Source organism: Phyllostomus discolor, chromosome 3, assembly GCF_004126475.2.
Source record: "Phyllostomus discolor isolate MPI-MPIP mPhyDis1 chromosome 3, mPhyDis1.pri.v3, whole genome shotgun sequence".
NCBI classification, from domain to species: Eukaryota; Metazoa; Chordata; class Mammalia; order Chiroptera; family Phyllostomidae; genus Phyllostomus; species Phyllostomus discolor.
In genome coordinates, this window is record NC_040905.2 from 167449238 (window position 1) to 167465373 (window position 16136).

General features: G+C 44.8%; 1 protein-coding gene across 3 annotated transcripts in view; it reads left to right on the forward strand.

The window, feature by feature from the left end:
• The first annotated feature begins 2581 nt into the window (after positions 1-2581).
• MAMDC2 (MAM domain containing 2) overlaps positions 2582-16136 on the forward strand; it is a 126880-nt gene continuing 113325 nt past the window's right edge. For 2 of the 3 annotated variants that reach the window (XR_004902207.1, XM_036021737.1), the window contains exons 1-2: positions 2582-3142; positions 3530-3643. Coding sequence is in view for 2 of the 3 variants with exons in the window: in XM_036021737.1 (XP_035877630.1) it covers positions 3109-3142; positions 3530-3643 (148 nt within the window). In the remaining variant the exon portion in view is untranslated. The remainder of the gene's footprint in view (positions 3143-3529; positions 3644-16136) is intronic. The other variant, XM_028517784.2, reaches the window with a different exon arrangement.

A 16136-nucleotide genomic window follows, 5' to 3' on the forward strand; every position in this document is an offset into this window, starting at 1 on the left:
TCACCAAGCCCTTATTTTATGAAATGTTAAAGGGATTTATCTAAGAAAAGAAGATAAAGAAAAGACATGTATAGTAAAAGGACAGCAAGCTCACAATTATTAACAACCACACCTAAAGCAAAACCAAAAGAAACTAAGCAAACAACTAGAACAGGAACAGAACCACAGAAATGGAGGTCACATGGAGGGTTAGCAACAGGGGAGTGGGAGGAGAGAGGGGGAAAAGGTACAGAGAATAAGTAGCATAGATTGTAGGTTGAAAATACATAGGGGGAGGGTAAGAGTAGTATGGGAAATGTAGAAGCTAAAGAACTTATAAGTATGACACATGGACATGACTAAAGGGGGGGATATGGGTGGGAGAGGGTGTACAAGGTGGAGGGGTGTGAAGGGGGAAAATGGGACAACTGTAATAGTATAATCAATAAAATATATTTAAAAAAAGAAAATATTAGAGGTTTTAACTGGATATATATGTGTCTTTGAACTTTTAAGTAATTTGATGAAATTCATCAGATATTTAGCACCACCTGTGAGCAAGAAATCAGAAAATATATGACAAGAGAGATAGTCTACTGTTCTGGTTGAGAAAATAGGCGTTTGGACAAAAGCATACTGGGCCTGAGCCTTGTCTCCACCACACGCTGTCACTGAACTGAGCCTCAGTCCCTCCATCTGTCAATGGGAGCAATAATGACATCTACTCCATAAAGACCCGGGAAAGTTCAATGCAATTCTCTATGGAAAACATGTGGGATAGTATAAACATGGTCACTGTTATTTATTATTATTAGCTACTAACATAGGCAAAGTAAATAAATACATACACAGGCAAATTTTAGATCATTTGAGTTATTGCTTACAGAAAGCACATGAAGAGTTCCTGAACTGATGTGAAAAGGATCCCAGGGTTTTATTTGTTTGTATGTTTGTTTTTTCTTATTAGGGAGAAGACTGTTGAGTTTTCTTACACAGAAGGTGACATCAGAGTAGAGACCTGAAGGCAGTGGGAGCTGGAGTCCCAGGGCTTTCCTGGGAAGAGCACTTGGAGCAGAGGAAACAGCCAGGGCCACATCCCGAGAGGACAGCTAGACTGCGCTGCAGGGCCGGCCAGGAGGTGCATGTGGCTGGACGGGACAAAGCAGAACAGATGAGGTCAGAGATATAAGGGGGCGGGGACAGGTCTTGTAGGACCTGGTAGGTCACTGTGAAGAGATGGGTTTTGCTAAATGACTTGGGAAGCTGTTAGGGGTCTTGAGCCACGAAGTGGCACGGCCAGTTTCTGCATGAAAAGGATCTGCTGATTACTGTGTTAGGGACAGAGTGAAGGTGGGCAAGGCAGAAGATGCAGGAGACCGCTTTGGGGAGGCCGCTGCAGTCTCCCTGGCTGACAAGGGTAACTGTTCCCATCAGGGCAGTCTCAGTGGGGCGTGGAGTGTGGTCAGCACCTGCTGTCTTCTGAATCCTGAACGGACAGGATGTGGTAATGTATGGGGAAGGAGAGAAGAGCCAAGGCTATTTTTTTTTTGTCCTGAACAACTGAAGGAGAAAGTTTCCTTTATCTAAGAAGAGGAAGATGCAGAGGAAGGCATGTTGGGGAAGGAAAAGGTGTTGGTGTAGGGACCTGTTAGTATGAAATAGCTCTTAAGCATCCAGATGAAAATGTTCAAGTGGCAGTGAGAAAAGTCTACAGTTAGTGAGCATTCTGGGCTACAAATATAAATTCAGGAGTCACTGGGCTGTCACTGGTGTTTCAAACTGTAACACTGGGTGGAATCACCGAGGAAGTGAGTAGAGAAAGAAACAGGAGATAAAAGGACAGAGCTTGGCTGCACTCCAGTGTTTAGGGGTCAGAAAGATAACAAGACAGCCAAGGAGACGAGAAGGAGCCGCCCACAAAGGACGAGGAACACCAGGAGAGTCTGGAAGCCAGGTGACAGCATGGGAGCAGGGCTTTGGTGGTTGAACAGGAGTTTGTTAGGCCAGTGGTCCTCCAGGTGTGGTTGCAGACTAGCAGCATCAGTACCAGCAGCTGGAAATGTGTTAGGAACGTGCAGAACCTCCGTTTTACTGGATCAGAAACTCTAATGATGGCGCCCTAAAGTTTGAGACCACTCTCCTAGGCATTAGGCATAAAATTGTTTGCACAAAATTATAATGAAGATTGGGAACAGGAAAAAAACCCTACACTTTTTTAAACTGGAAGAGAACAATTTTTAAAGACCTGCTTAGAGCTCAAAGCAAATTTGTAGCCCATGGGTACCTCACAGTAAACCCTTCCCCCACGTCACCCCTCATCCCCCACATCCCAATTTAGAAACCTCCTGATAGTTTACCATGCCTCTCTGGAGAGGAGGAATGCCCCCATTTCACCGGACAGAGGGGAGGCTGAGCACCAGGCATGCCAGGCATTCCACTGCTAAAAAAGGGGGGTGGTATTTCAAGGTTAGCATTACTGGGCCGCAAACGCTGAACCTCGTGAGATAGGAAGCTTATTCCACCCTACAGTTTCCAAAATTTCCTCTAGATTTTCCTAGGAGAATTCCACCCTCTCCCATTCTGGGGAGAAGTTAAAATTAGGGCCAGCCCTGCAGGACTGGCATGCCAGATGCGGAGAGGCTGTCCCCAGAAATAAGCTGGTTCCCACCGCGCATGGGCCAGCCCCCTCCAACTGTCTGCAAGGGGTCTGGTCCCAAGCTTTAAAATCCTGAGCAGAGGCACTGTATCCCAACCTCTCCTTTCCCAGACACTCCAGACTAGCCTTTCAAAAAAAAAAAAAAGTGTGTACTTGTCTTCTCCCCGCCCAGCCCCATCCTCGCCCAGGACCAGCTGTGCCGCGGGCCAGCCTCCTTAGGGACGCGGTCAGACTGCGGCTGCAGCAGAGTGAGAGGCGCTCTCCATTTAGGCACCTTCAGCTTTCCTCTCAGCTCCGGGAGCTGCTTTGCAAAGTTGAGCAGCTCCAAGTGCACGCTTTGCCTCTCGACTTCTCCGTCCCCCGTCCTAGGCGCCCCCTCCTCCCCCTCCCACGCTCCTTTCCATTGGGAGCCGCTGTTCCCAGCGGTCTGGCCCCTTGCGCCCCTTTCCGGTACTTCGCCCTGAAGAGCGACAATGTGGTTAAGGGTCATCCTCCTGGCAATGAAAGGTAAGGCCTGGACCCCCGTGCGTGTTTGGGGGGGGGGGGGGGGGGTGGGGCGGGAGGAGCAATCTCGTGACCCTCTCACTCTCCTGCTACTCCCATCGCCTGGCTCTGGTCTTGGGCTGAGCCGGCCGAGGACGCCTCGCGATCTGTCTCCGCAGCCGCTATTCTTGCTCCCTAAAACAAGCCTGGGGTGGTGATGGAGGTGCGGGTTCGTGCAATGAAAGCGTCCTGGGGGTGGGATTGGGGAGGGGAGGGTACTGTAGTGCGATCCTCACCTGCCCCTCCTGCACGTCTTCCCCTCACTTTCACCAAGTAGTTTCCCAGGGGCGCCTGAGTTGGTGCAAACGCTCCCGGGCCGAGCCCGAACTGAAACTTGCTTTGTGCCTTTAGCCCTGCAGCTCGCCGGTGCCTTGGACCTGCCCGCGGGATCCTGCGCCTTTGAAGAAAACACCTGTGGCTTCGACTCTGTGTTTGCGTTCCAGCCCTGGATTTTAAATGAGGAAGGTAAGGAGACTTAGTGTCCTGGAACCCAGGTGAACTTGCTTCCTGCTGGATGGCTCTTTCACGGGGGTAATGCTCTCTTGGAGTTAAATACTCTTGGGAGGAAATGTGTATGTCACGGGTCCTTCTTCCAAACCTCAGCTGTGCTGTGAGGATGGCCAAGGAAGAGACGGGGTGGGGCTGGGCATCCTTTGTTTACCTGGCCTGTGGGTAGAAGCCCTAAGACTTTGCCCCTCCCCTCAGCACTCCATAAGGGAAGGGAGAAGGGGGCACTGCTAAAGATTGTCAGCCACTGTCTGTGTGCCCCTGGTAGGTCATCATCCTCTGTGGTGGTCAGCAGACACCCTGCAGGCGTGGTTCCATGACTCTGGAGGGCCCTCAGTGTTTTGTGGCATGGCTTTGTCTCACACTCCTGCTGTGTTTGTAAGCCAGCACTTGGCAAAGAGGAAACCAAGTCCATGACTTTGGGCCTGAGGTCACGCAGCTGGCAGGTGGTGGTTGTGGTCTCACCACTACATTCCATTTGGCTTCTGGTGACAAAGTGTAAATTCGGGGTCTTCGGATGTATCCTCTTACCCTTCACTGAGTCAAAATAAATATTTCTCCAGTGCCCAGCAACAGGCACTGGGTGTCCCCTCACCCCCTGCACCGCCTCCCCAACCCCCTTTAGGAGTTTGAAACCCCAGGCCTTTTGCATTGGGAAGGAGCCTCCTTTAAAAAATACTGCAGCACAAAGGAGAAACACCAACCTCCTTCCCTTTTCAGTTGTCCTCAGGCCTCCAGTCCTCCAAGCTGGCTCCCTGGAGGATGGTGGGCCCAGGCCCTGGGTGGGATGTGGAACTATCATCTCAGTTTTCTCTGCCCCAGGCTTCTGTTTGGGGCTTTGCATATATTAGCTTCTCTGACCCTCACAAGTAGGTGATGTCATGCCCCTTTTTCACCGGAGGGAATCTCAGTCTTAGAATATGCTAATGGTGGTCCGTATCACATGGTATCCTTGAGTGGCCAGCTCTGAGCTGTCTGGTTAGGGGTAAAACAGGAGGGAACACACTTACTAGTGATCTGGGACTGGAGTAAAAGAGCCACTTGCATGACCCTGAGAGTGAAAAACCCTAAATCTTGTGCCCGAGGACCTCTCTTGCCTCAGCCTAGTCCTGACCCTGTGACAAGGAAATAAACATCACCCCTTAATCCAGGAGCCTCCACCCCCAGCCCAGTCAGGATGGTGGCCCCTTCACAGACTGCTGCTGTCTGGGTCAGTGGGCATGCCTCAGCCTGCTGGACTCCCCGCCTCCCAGACCCACAGGAAGTGCTCTCCGCTGAGTTGGCACCTCTGCCCAGTGGCTGTTCAACAGGCCCCCTTCAGGGAAAACAGGAAGATGCTTATAGGAAAAGGTGATTATGGTTTCATGGTATAATGAAGGCACTGTTGCTTCCCTTTTCCTTTCTCTCTAACTTCTAACCGTCACTGCTTTCTGGCTCAGGACTAGGACTACTGGTTTGGCTGGGGGAAGGTAATTCATTCTCCTCGGGGCACTCCAGGCAGAGCAGGCAGGTTAGGCTTCAGTCTTTACAGATCGAGTTTTTCAAAAATTAGAACTTGGACATAACAGTCCACTCCAGAGGGACAGTGAGTTGGTTGTGTGCCAGCTGCTGTGGTTGCCTGCTGAGAAGCCATTGCTAAGAATTTCTGTTATAAAAACCCATTTCTAGGTTGGCAAATTAAAGATAATAAAATCGTCCCGGGCTGACATCTGGCAAGCTGCTCACAAGCTTTTCTGCAAACGCCCCTCATCTTGCTGCAAAAACCTTTTGCAGTGGGTTCCATCTACCTCTGTGTGTTGTAGCCACCGCAGAGTTGTCAGTTCCAGAGATATTTGCCCACAGTATTTGGAACACAAATGGCGCTTTCTTTATGTCCTTGGTAAGTAATTCACAGTGGAGAGAACGATGCTAATGCCCAGTGAAGGGAGTAATTAGACTTTCATCAGAGGAGATTAAATCTTGGTGTAATTGTCTTAAAAGATCTCCCCAGCTGCCTGAAATTATATTTGAGGTCCAACTCTTTAGTTTATTTCAAGTATTAGTTCTCTAAGCATCTCTGATTACAATTCCAATGTCTCTAGTTCATGACCACTTTGAAATATGCTAGATCTCCCCTGGTCCCAGAATGGGTGGATTTGGACGGGGTAGCATGTTGACTTGGGCTGTGCACCACCCTGGGAGGCAGCCCAGGGACAGGGGGTGACACTAGTGCAGGTGACCAGCCTCTGCCATCTAGCCTCCTCCGCTTTCTAGTTTTGTCAATGATTGTCTTATTGTTTCATTTTTCTCCATCTTTTTTGGAGAATTTTTTAAATCTTCCTTAACTTGTCAAGGCAAGTAAGATTATGTCAGGCTCAAATTTGAACTCGCTTCTACATTTTAGTTTTGAATGAAATCCGGGATCTATGTTTTCCTATAAAAACCTTCTTTATTCATTTAGAGCTGAGAGCACACTTGAGCTCCTTTGAACAGCGGTCTGCCACTGAAACCGAGACTGTCGGTTGCAAGTCCCTAACACCAGCTGTGGGGGCAGAAGCCCTTAGGCTGAGGGTTCTTAGAGAACAGAAAGTTGGTCTTGCATCCAAAGAGTCAGTTCAAATTAGTCATCAGGTAGATTTTGGCTTCACTCTAATTTTTGGATATTTCGGTTTAGCACCTTTAACCTATTTCCTTCTGCAGAACTGAGGAGGCGGGAGGGGTGGAATCCACATCCAGGTAGGCGCTGTTCCGCAACAGGGAATCTGGAGCACTGAGCCACACAGTAGGGGAGGTAGATACTGAAATGTTTCTACCTCCCCTTAGGTAAGAGAAGGTAAAAGATTAAATTCAATGCACTTTTTGTAGGGAAGGTATTTTTTTCTACAGCAGTGGGAATCGGGGTTTGAGGAGTTGCCTGGTACAGGAAGAGTTTGGATGGTATTTGCACTCTGGAACAAGTGCCAGTGTCTGAGGCAGGACCCGTCCAGAGGCTTGGCACTACCAAAGGGTGAGGGTGGGACGGTGGCTGAATGTGCTGAAATCACATTGTAAGTACGTGCATGTGTCTCCTTTGACACCCCCTTTCTTCACCCAAACCCCTTCCTTCTCTCTTAAAGACACTTCCGGTCACTTGGCCATCTGAGTTTCAGTTCTGCACTCAGTCATGTGCCAGTTATTATAAATAGTGATAAATACCACCTGATATTTCTTGAGGACCAGTTAGAGCCCAAAGTCTGGCAAGGATCCCAGGGGGCATTCCTGGGACAGAAGGAGCTGTCCCTGCTTCCTGCAGATCACAGCTCCTTTCCTGACACTGGGGGCCCACTCAGCCTCTCATCTTAAAATCAGGAGTTCACAGGGCTTTCCCACCCCAGGCCTGCTCGAACCTGCATTTCCTCTGCTTGTTGGTCTCCTGGTGCCTTCTCAGCAGAAACACAATCCCCATCTTGTATAGAGGCTGGGGGGGGCAGCGCAAGTTCAGGCTGCTCCTTGGATGTCTCCTGGAGAGACAGCCAATGCCAGAAATTGCTGTTTTTCCTGCAGTTGTACCACATGGCTTTCCCCAGCCACCTGGCTACTGCTGCTGTCAGGTTGAGTGTGGCTGTCATGCCCTGTGCCCGAGCCTGGCATTGGCTCTGCTCTGCTTGGACTCCTCGACCCTAGCAGTGAGCCTTAGAGGTCATCCACTACAACATCTTTATTTTGCGGAGGGGCACACTGGGACCAGAGAGGCTGCCAGTCACTGTCACTGACCCCGGCAGTGGCAACCTCTCCTTTCCTCTGCTCTTCCCCAGCTCCTCCCTCCAGCATTGTTACCTTATCCCGGTCTCCACTAGGTCCTGGACCCTGGAGCTTTGGTGTGTTAATTATAACATTTTGGAAACTCTTTGTTAGAGATGTAATGTTTGTTCATGTGAGAGAACATGGTTTCCAAAGTGTGTGGGCCTGCCAAAGCCATATAACACTACATTCTTGGTCATGTAGTGCATTTATTCCCCCTTTCAGATGTGTAGGGTCCCACCTGTCTGCAGTCTTTGGTATATAGAAAAGGGTCTGGCATATAGTAGATGCTCAATTAAGATTTGTTGAATGAATGAATTTGATGAATAAGTAAATGAAGTATTGGATGATTAAAAAGTCCTTATGCATTTTCATTTGTGCTTCTGGTTCATTCTGTAGCTTCAAAGGTAATTCCTCATTGTGAGAAACCACTTCGCCTAGTGGTTAGTACAAACTCTAAGCTAGACAGCTTGGATTAGAACCCAGGCTCTGCCCTTTTATCCTGTGTGACCTTGGGCAAGTTATGTGTCCTCTCTGTGTCTCAGTTTCCTAGCTGTAAAATGGAGATAATAAAAGTACCTATCTCATAAGATTGTTGTGAAGATTGAATACATTAATACATGTAACACATAGTGAGCACTCTATACATGTAACCTGTTATTATTCTTACTCTCGGTGTTACTAAATTTGTATTTTATCAGTCATGAGTTCTAATTCAAATAGCTGTCCAACACAGTTTCTGGGGAGCTAACAAGAGTCTCCTTTTCTTTTGATTATAGTTTTGTCATTTGCCTCTCATTCCAACCAGAAGAAGGACTTTCTTTTTCTTATAATTTGCCTCTATTTTGAGCACCCACATGCCTTTCAGGCCATCTAACTTTTGTGTGGTTGAATGAGGTATGGAGGTCAAGTAAGAAGACCAAGTTCACATTTGGCTTATACTGTCCCAAGGACTTAAACTTTTTCCCTATACATTCTCGGTTTGGGTGGGGAGTGCTGCGCGCCCGGCCCCATCGCTCTCCCACCCTAGCCTGCTCTTTCCTGTGGATCTATCCACAGTCTATCAGGCTCCAAGTGTCCCTAACCCTTGGCCTCCCTATCCGTCAGTCCAGGGTCTTGAATTCTCTTGCCTGAGCCCTCCACTTGGGATTTCATCTGCCTAGACTGGTCATTGCCTGCTCTTCCCTGCCCTGACTGACTTCTCTGGATGTATGCTTTGGCCAAATCCCATTCTACCAAGGCCAACATCCAGTATGGAATTCTCCCTACTCAGATTACACTTGTTCAGTGGGAAGCTGTCCCCCAGCTCTGGGCCAAATGCTCAACTGCGGCCTGGGGATTTTTAAGATGTGTCCTTTCTTGTAATTGCAGAAGTCAGTTGGGCTCACCGTGTATTGGGAGAAAAAAAAGTAACTTCTTCTCATAGAACTTTCTCCCTTCATTGCCATATTCAATCTCTTAGCCTACAGTTATGTGGCTTGCATCTTAGGATATAGTATTCCTAAAAGATCCTGGTTCTTCAAATAGTGGAATCTCTTTGGTAGGTCACCCCACCAGTAGTTCTACTTTTCTTACTAAACGATATTTGATTTTTAAGAATTTGAGTGGAACCTATTTATTTTAATAAAGGTGTGTGTATCTCAATAAATAGGATCTGCAGGTAGCTGAACATATTCTGGTCACCTCACCTTGGCTGGTCAGCCCTGATTTTTGTATCTGCCAGTTATCCCACTTCAGGAAAAAGGTAGTGTTTAACACAGAAAAGTGTATTACTAGTGATAAATGAGAAAAATGTTTAAGGGTAAGGAACTTTCATAGTATATCAGAAATTTCTATTACATCCATTAGGCCATACCTAATTAAGCAAAGCATGGTGTCATACCTAGTGTCAGCAAAGCATTCCCGACCCAAGCTAAACATTTATAAATAAATTCTTTTTTTAAAGATTTTATTTATTTATTTTTAGAGAGGGGGAAGAGAAGGAGAAAGAGAGGGAGAGAAATATCAATGTGTGGTTGTCTCTCATGCATCCCCCACTGGGGACTGGCCTGCAACCCAGGCATGTGCCCTGACTAGGAATTGAACCAGTGACCCTTTGCTTCACAGTCCAGTGCTCAATCCACTGAGCCACACCAGCCAGGGCTTTATAAATAAATTCTTATACCTATGCATTGGGCCCATGGTTCTTAACCTTGACTGGACATTAAAAACACCTAAAATTTTCCTTAAAAATAGTCATGTCTAGGCCCTACACCAAGAAATTTTGATTTATTTGGCCTGAAATGGGGCCAGACTTGGCATTGTTCACAAAAAAGCAAACACTACAAATAAACAAACTTCCTAGGTTTTTCCAATATGCATCCAAGTTGAGGACAGTGCCTTAGAATGGCTGCCAACTCCCTACCCCTTCCAAGAATAAAATACCTTCTTCATCAATCCTTTGGTGATTATCAGTTGCCCACAGGATAAAGTATAAAAAGCCAAGTTTGGCACTCAAGACCCTTCATGATTTGCCCCAAATTGTGTTCCTACTCTGCCCTCTCATTAATTCCTAATGTGCTGCTCACTCAACACACCCTTGACTCTATGGCCTCCTTACTCTAGTTGCATTGTTCTCAACAGCTGTATTATTCTGGCCCGTCTTGGTCTGTTTAAATCCTGTTCATGCTTTAAGGTCCTGCTCTTTTTGGAAGCATTCCCTGAGTTTCCCAAATAAATGAACCTCTCTTCCTTCCCTGCTTCTCTCCCTTCTCACGTCTGTCTTCACTTTCTACCATGTACATCTTCATTTCACTTTTCACTTTGTAAATCTTATAAGTGTCTCCTTATTGGAGTCCCTGCCCCTAAACTGCATCAGAGTGATGCATCTTTCAGAACATGAATTACATCCTCCCCACCACTCCTGGCAGATGGTATGTGGCATCAACAAACACTTTGAATTTAATTAATCTCTAAAGCTCTTGAAAAGCCTTGACATTATTTCCTGTAGTGAAAGAGGTTGCGTTTAATCCTTCCTACCGTAGGACTTCAAAGACTTCGGAGGCTCATGCTGTAATTTCCGAATATAACGGGGAAGCTGCATTTTAGCGCGCCTCACCAGTACATGTTCTGCATCCCTCTGGCATGCCAGTGCACAAACAGCTCTTGGGTTATTTAGCCGTCAGGGCTGCCTGAATCCCTTGATCCTCTGCCATCACAAACAATCACAAAGCCACCTCGAGAGTAACACAGCTTGATCTGAAAAGTACTTTTGGCAAAAGATGATCAGACTTTGAACTAGCTTTTGAGAGCTGTTGTTACCAAGAACTAAAGTGTGAGACATCAATAGGACCCACCTTGATGGGTAAAGACCAAGAGATATTTGTCTGCTGCTAAAAGAATCTCTTGCACTCCGATGTGGCTAATGGAGAAACCAATGGATTAGGTTTGTGATTCAGTGAAATCTGCCAGAATATTTGCCTTCTCTACTCTTGTGAAAAAGTTATTTGTGTTTCTGGGGAATTCTGAGGCCAAGAATAAGATGATAAAATGAAACAAGTGGCATTCTACCATAACTTTATAGTATCCTGGAGGAATCATGTGTTTTACAGAAAAAGCTCCTAGTATTCATTATATGAACAAGCATATGAGAAAGCATCAGGCGCTGCATTAGCAGTTGGAGTGCAAGGGGACCAGGGAGTACACACATGGTCGTGGTCCCTGCCCTTGGTGGCTGCAGAAGACCAGTAGGAGGGAACACAAATCTGTAATTATGATAGGAGCAAACGGAACTCTCTACTAGTCAAAGATCTTCATTGCAAGCAGCATAAGTGGGCTCTGTAAGCAGAAAAGGAGTTTATGGGAAGGGTATCAATTAGCTTTGAGAATCAACAGCAAGTCTATGTAATGGGCAATTATAAAGAGATGCAAAGCATAGGCAAGATCCTTCTGGAGGAAGGATTTGTGAGACTTTGCCACTGGACACTTGTCACTGCACTGCTGGACCTGCCTATCCATTATCCTGCAGGTGATGAGGGCTATGCGGCCTGCTATTCAGTCCAGCAGCTTGGAGGAGGGTCGATTCGAGGGGGATAAGATTGGCACTGGGGAGGAGAGGTAGGGGACTACCCAGTGGTCAGGCTGAGAGATGATGAGGGCTTGAAATAGGACAGGTGAGATAGTAGGAGTGAAAGGGAGGGAGTAAAAAAAACACCAGAAGAGGACAGATTGGCAGGACGTGATGATTGATTGGGTGGGAGCAATGAGTCAGGGAGTGGAGAGAGACTCCCAGATTTTTAGTTTGGGCACCTGTTTGTTTGGTACCAACAATTAAGGAAATTTCAAATTCCATATTTTATTTCTTTATAGGAATAGTATCCAATGAGAAGTGTGAAGAGAAACCTAATGAAATAGTTATACAATAGCTTCCTGTGTATGCAGCCAGGGTTCGTGACCCAGGTTCAGGGTACCTGCCAAGTACACTTATTATCATTTGTTAGGGTAGAAAGTGTGTTCAGCTTTGAGTTGCTTGGGAAACAATCAGGTGGAGGTGTCCAGCAGGTCTTTGATGTAAGATTGTGAAGGTCAAGTACAGTCTGGCTGGGCCTATGGCTGCAGAAATAGATAGCATAAAGATAGTGGTTGAAATTTGGAGCAGAGGTTGCAGTGCCCAAGAAGAACATATAAAGTGTTAACAGCAGGAAGCTGAGGGCAGAGCCTTAAACTCATGTTTAGGGATTAAGCCTAAGACAGGAATGGTAGAGTGAAAGAAACACAAGGAACCGGACTTATACAGGGGGAATTGGGAAAGTGCAGGCCCACAGCCCAAGGAATTTGGGAGTTTCAAAAGCAGGATGAGATGAGCCGGATCCAGAGCAGCAGAGAGATGGACACAGTACGACTTGTCTGTTGGAAATGAGTGAGCGCAGTTTCAGGGGAATGATGAGGGCAGAACTGTCATGCTCTGGGGGAAGATTGAAGGGGAAATGTAGGCAGTCGGCAGACAATTCTCAGCAAAGGAGTTCAGATGTCCTCCCTTAGAGAGGGTTCAACCACACCTACAAAGAAACTTGAGAAGAAGGGCTCATATTTTGTTTTGCTTTGCTTTTTAGAAAGGGGAGACTTGAGCTTGTTTATGAAGTGAGGGAAAGGAGCCAGCAAGAAAGAAGATTCAGGAGAGAGGGGGCTTCCTTACTTAGGGGGGCTTCCTTAGGGGGCTTCCTTGCTCTATCTTAGACCTGATGTCCACTTTGACAACTCAGAAACCTCACAAACATAGAGATTTCTTCAATCCCCATCACCCAAGAGCTCTGCCCAGAGTGGCTCAATAACACTTAAGTGTCAACCTCAAAATGTGCAAAATTTTATTTATACTGTAAATGTAGAGGATGTGGGAGATGGTGCTGACTCTGTGGTAATTATGTTACGTCCTGGAACATACTTATTAGAAAGTAAAACAAACCTCTATAAGCTATAGGAGGATGTTTTGGAAACTTTAATAGCTTAACATATTCTATTTCTATTATAGGAGTAGTTCCCAATGAGAAGTGCAAAATGAAACCTGATGAAATAGTTGCACAGTAGCTTCCTATGCGGCCAGGTCTGTGATCATAGGCAGCATTTAGTGGTACCAGCCATGTACATTTATTGTCATCATACCTAACCTTCACAAGGATCCTGGGGGTGGTTATTATCGGCATTTTACATACGAAGAAAGATGGGACACAGAGAGATGACAGTTAAGTAACATCCTCAAGGAAACAAGAGAGTCAGAATATCAACCCAAGTCCACCTGGCTCCAAAGACCTGAGTTCCCTCCCTTTGTGCAGAGGTCAACACCAACGAGGAAAGACCAGCAAGATGTATGTTTCACTACAGTTAGTGGGGGACTTCTGCCAAAATATTCGATGTCCAGCGCTCTAGCTCCTTCCCTGAGCTCTGGGCCTCAGCTACAGTTGGTGTGCCTGTAGCTGCAGTGCCAAGCCTCTGGAATCAAACAGACACCAAGCACAGACAGGGAAATGCAATTTTACTTATTTTTTTCCATAATAGATTAAAGTTTACTCTTGGAAACATTGGAAGGATTCTCTTCTCAGTCCTCAACATAATTTTGGCAGAGAACTTAAGGGAAAATTTACAGTTTGACCTAAAATACTTTGGCAGTTTAAGGTATACTCCTAAACTTTTAATTCACCCATTCTTACTGGGAAAAAATTAAAAGGGTACTGAGATAAATGTGTTTTTGCAAGCTGGTTGCTCTACTAGGCAAGCATTTTGGTACTTATTTATTCTGTTACTTTTAACAGAATGGCAATATTGCTATACATCAAAGAGATATATAACTTAGCTCAATGATGGGAGAAATTTCCATTCCTTATTTGAAAAACTTTTGCCTAACTGCCAAGGAGAGCTGAAGTGTTATTTGGGGCCATGCTTACAATGAAGATGACTTTAATATGCCCTAACTTCACTGTGAAGCTGCCTTCTGTGCTTAGTTATTTTATGACTAAGACCATTTTGTCTGAAACTATAACATAAGTTTTCTTTTTTAAGCTTCTACAGATTTCTTCTATTTTGTGACTTCATTAAAAATGGATAATATACATTAAAGAATTTTCTTTTTTAAATCTGTATTGACCCTGTATTAGCCAATTTACAAATATAAGCTTTATGGAAACTCTAGTTTTCCATTACAAATTTTGAAAGTCCAGATTTAGCCTGTGAAGTCACATTGTTGTTTCTGCAAATTTCTTCTCTTTTCCATAAATTGTGATGAGGAAAATGTGAGTGAACGGTGGTATCATTTTTTAAAAGAGTCAACACGGAAGAACAGACCCTTTTGAACTCATATGCGACACTTAGGAATAACTGAAAAAAACCCTAATATATCCTAGGTTATATAGTATTAGCCCTATATATTTTTATCTTTGTTGTCCACATAAATATTCCACAAACTACCGACACATCGTTCACTACTAAATATTGTATAATAAAGAGAACTGCTGTCGGAGATAACACATCTAAAGATTCGGAGTGTAGGCCTGAGGCATGATTCTTTTTTCATCTTGGGCTTCTGAACTGGGACTTGCTTATTTTTCATGCACACATGCTTTCAAGAGTATTGAATTCAAAAGAGAATTCTGTTAAATGTAGAACATTAATCTCAAGCTTTTAGATTACCCCCCCCCATTTAAAGAACATATCAATAATTTCCAACAATGTCATGTTCATTGTGATCCAACTGGCCTTCAAGTCTGTCAAATACGCTACTTAGCAACTTTTAAGAGAGGACAAGGGTGGCCTTTTTGTGTAACAATTGAAACAGCTAAATTGCTGAGAAAGTTTCTCTGTCCTTCAGAATATCCCTCAAGACTTTCCACAGTTCAGCTACTCACAACAAAAAATGCTGGATGCTGGATTGTTGGAAAAGGGTACAGAATGGTTTATATTTTTTAATTAACTCCATTTATTTCTCATTTTGATTATCAGGAAGTCATTCATACATTTTTTATTATATTCCTGTCGTAAAATAAGTTGGGAGACATTTATGAGGAATCTCTTGCTGAGCATAATATTAGCCTAGTAGTCTAAGAATTCTTAGAAAAAGTAATGGGTCTTGGAAAAATAGATACCGTAATATTCCCCACCATGCCATCCAAATGTGCAGTGAATCATGGTCATGCACAAGAGACTCTGCACTTGAGACTCAGATGATTTAAGCCTTTCCTTGGCAATGTTTGGTAAAGAGAAAAGGCAGACAAGGTTCCGTTTCAGCCCCTTTCAGTCTCAGTCCCCAGCAACCAGGTGCATAATAGAAGGACATGTCATCAAAGTGTCTCAGCTGTGAGTTGAGGATGATGCCTGCCATATTTTAATAAGTATTTCAAGTATGGATACATCACTGATCGTTTTTATGTTTATCCTTAGCTCTCATTTCAGAGTTGCTAGAACAAACTCAAAGACCAAAGTGATATTTACAGGCATGTACTGAGCATTGGGTGATTATGTTGGCCCTGAGCCAGAAAACCTAGTAGAGAAATGAATAATAACAATAATTTTATATAACATTTATTGAGCAATTATTAAATGCCAACCACTGTGTTCAATGCCTTGCATGCATAATCTCACTGAATTCTTACAGTGGCCCAATGAAGAAGATACTTATTATAGATGAAGAAACTGGGTTTTAGAGATTTGTTAATATTCTCAAAGTCATGAAGCAAGTGATTGATGGAGCCTGGACTTTAACTTACGTTTGTCTCTGAAGGCTAAGAAAAAATAACCACTCTACAGTTTTACCTCTGTTTTCCTACTCTCCCTTAACATGGGGTTTCAAAGAATCTTTGTATTAGAAATAATAGCAGTTATAATAATGGCTAACTCTTATGGAATGATTTCTCTCATCTGTATACTGTTCTTGTGTTTGATGTTATTAACTAATTTAATCCTCCCAATGGCTTCATGAGTTGACTGAGTTCTGTTTTCGTGCTCACTTTGGGGTTAAGGAAGGCGAGGTGTGCAGAGGCAGGTCACAGGGACCCTGGGTGGCAGGACTGCATTTTGTAGCAGGTTTTCTGCCTCCCGTCTCTGTTCTATGGAGGAGATAGTGATTACAATATTTTTTTTCACTGCACTTTGAGGCAAGGAACTTTTATGCTTAAGTTCTAAAGTGAATGACTAAGAGAACCATAAAAGGATGTTATTTCTTCTAGAG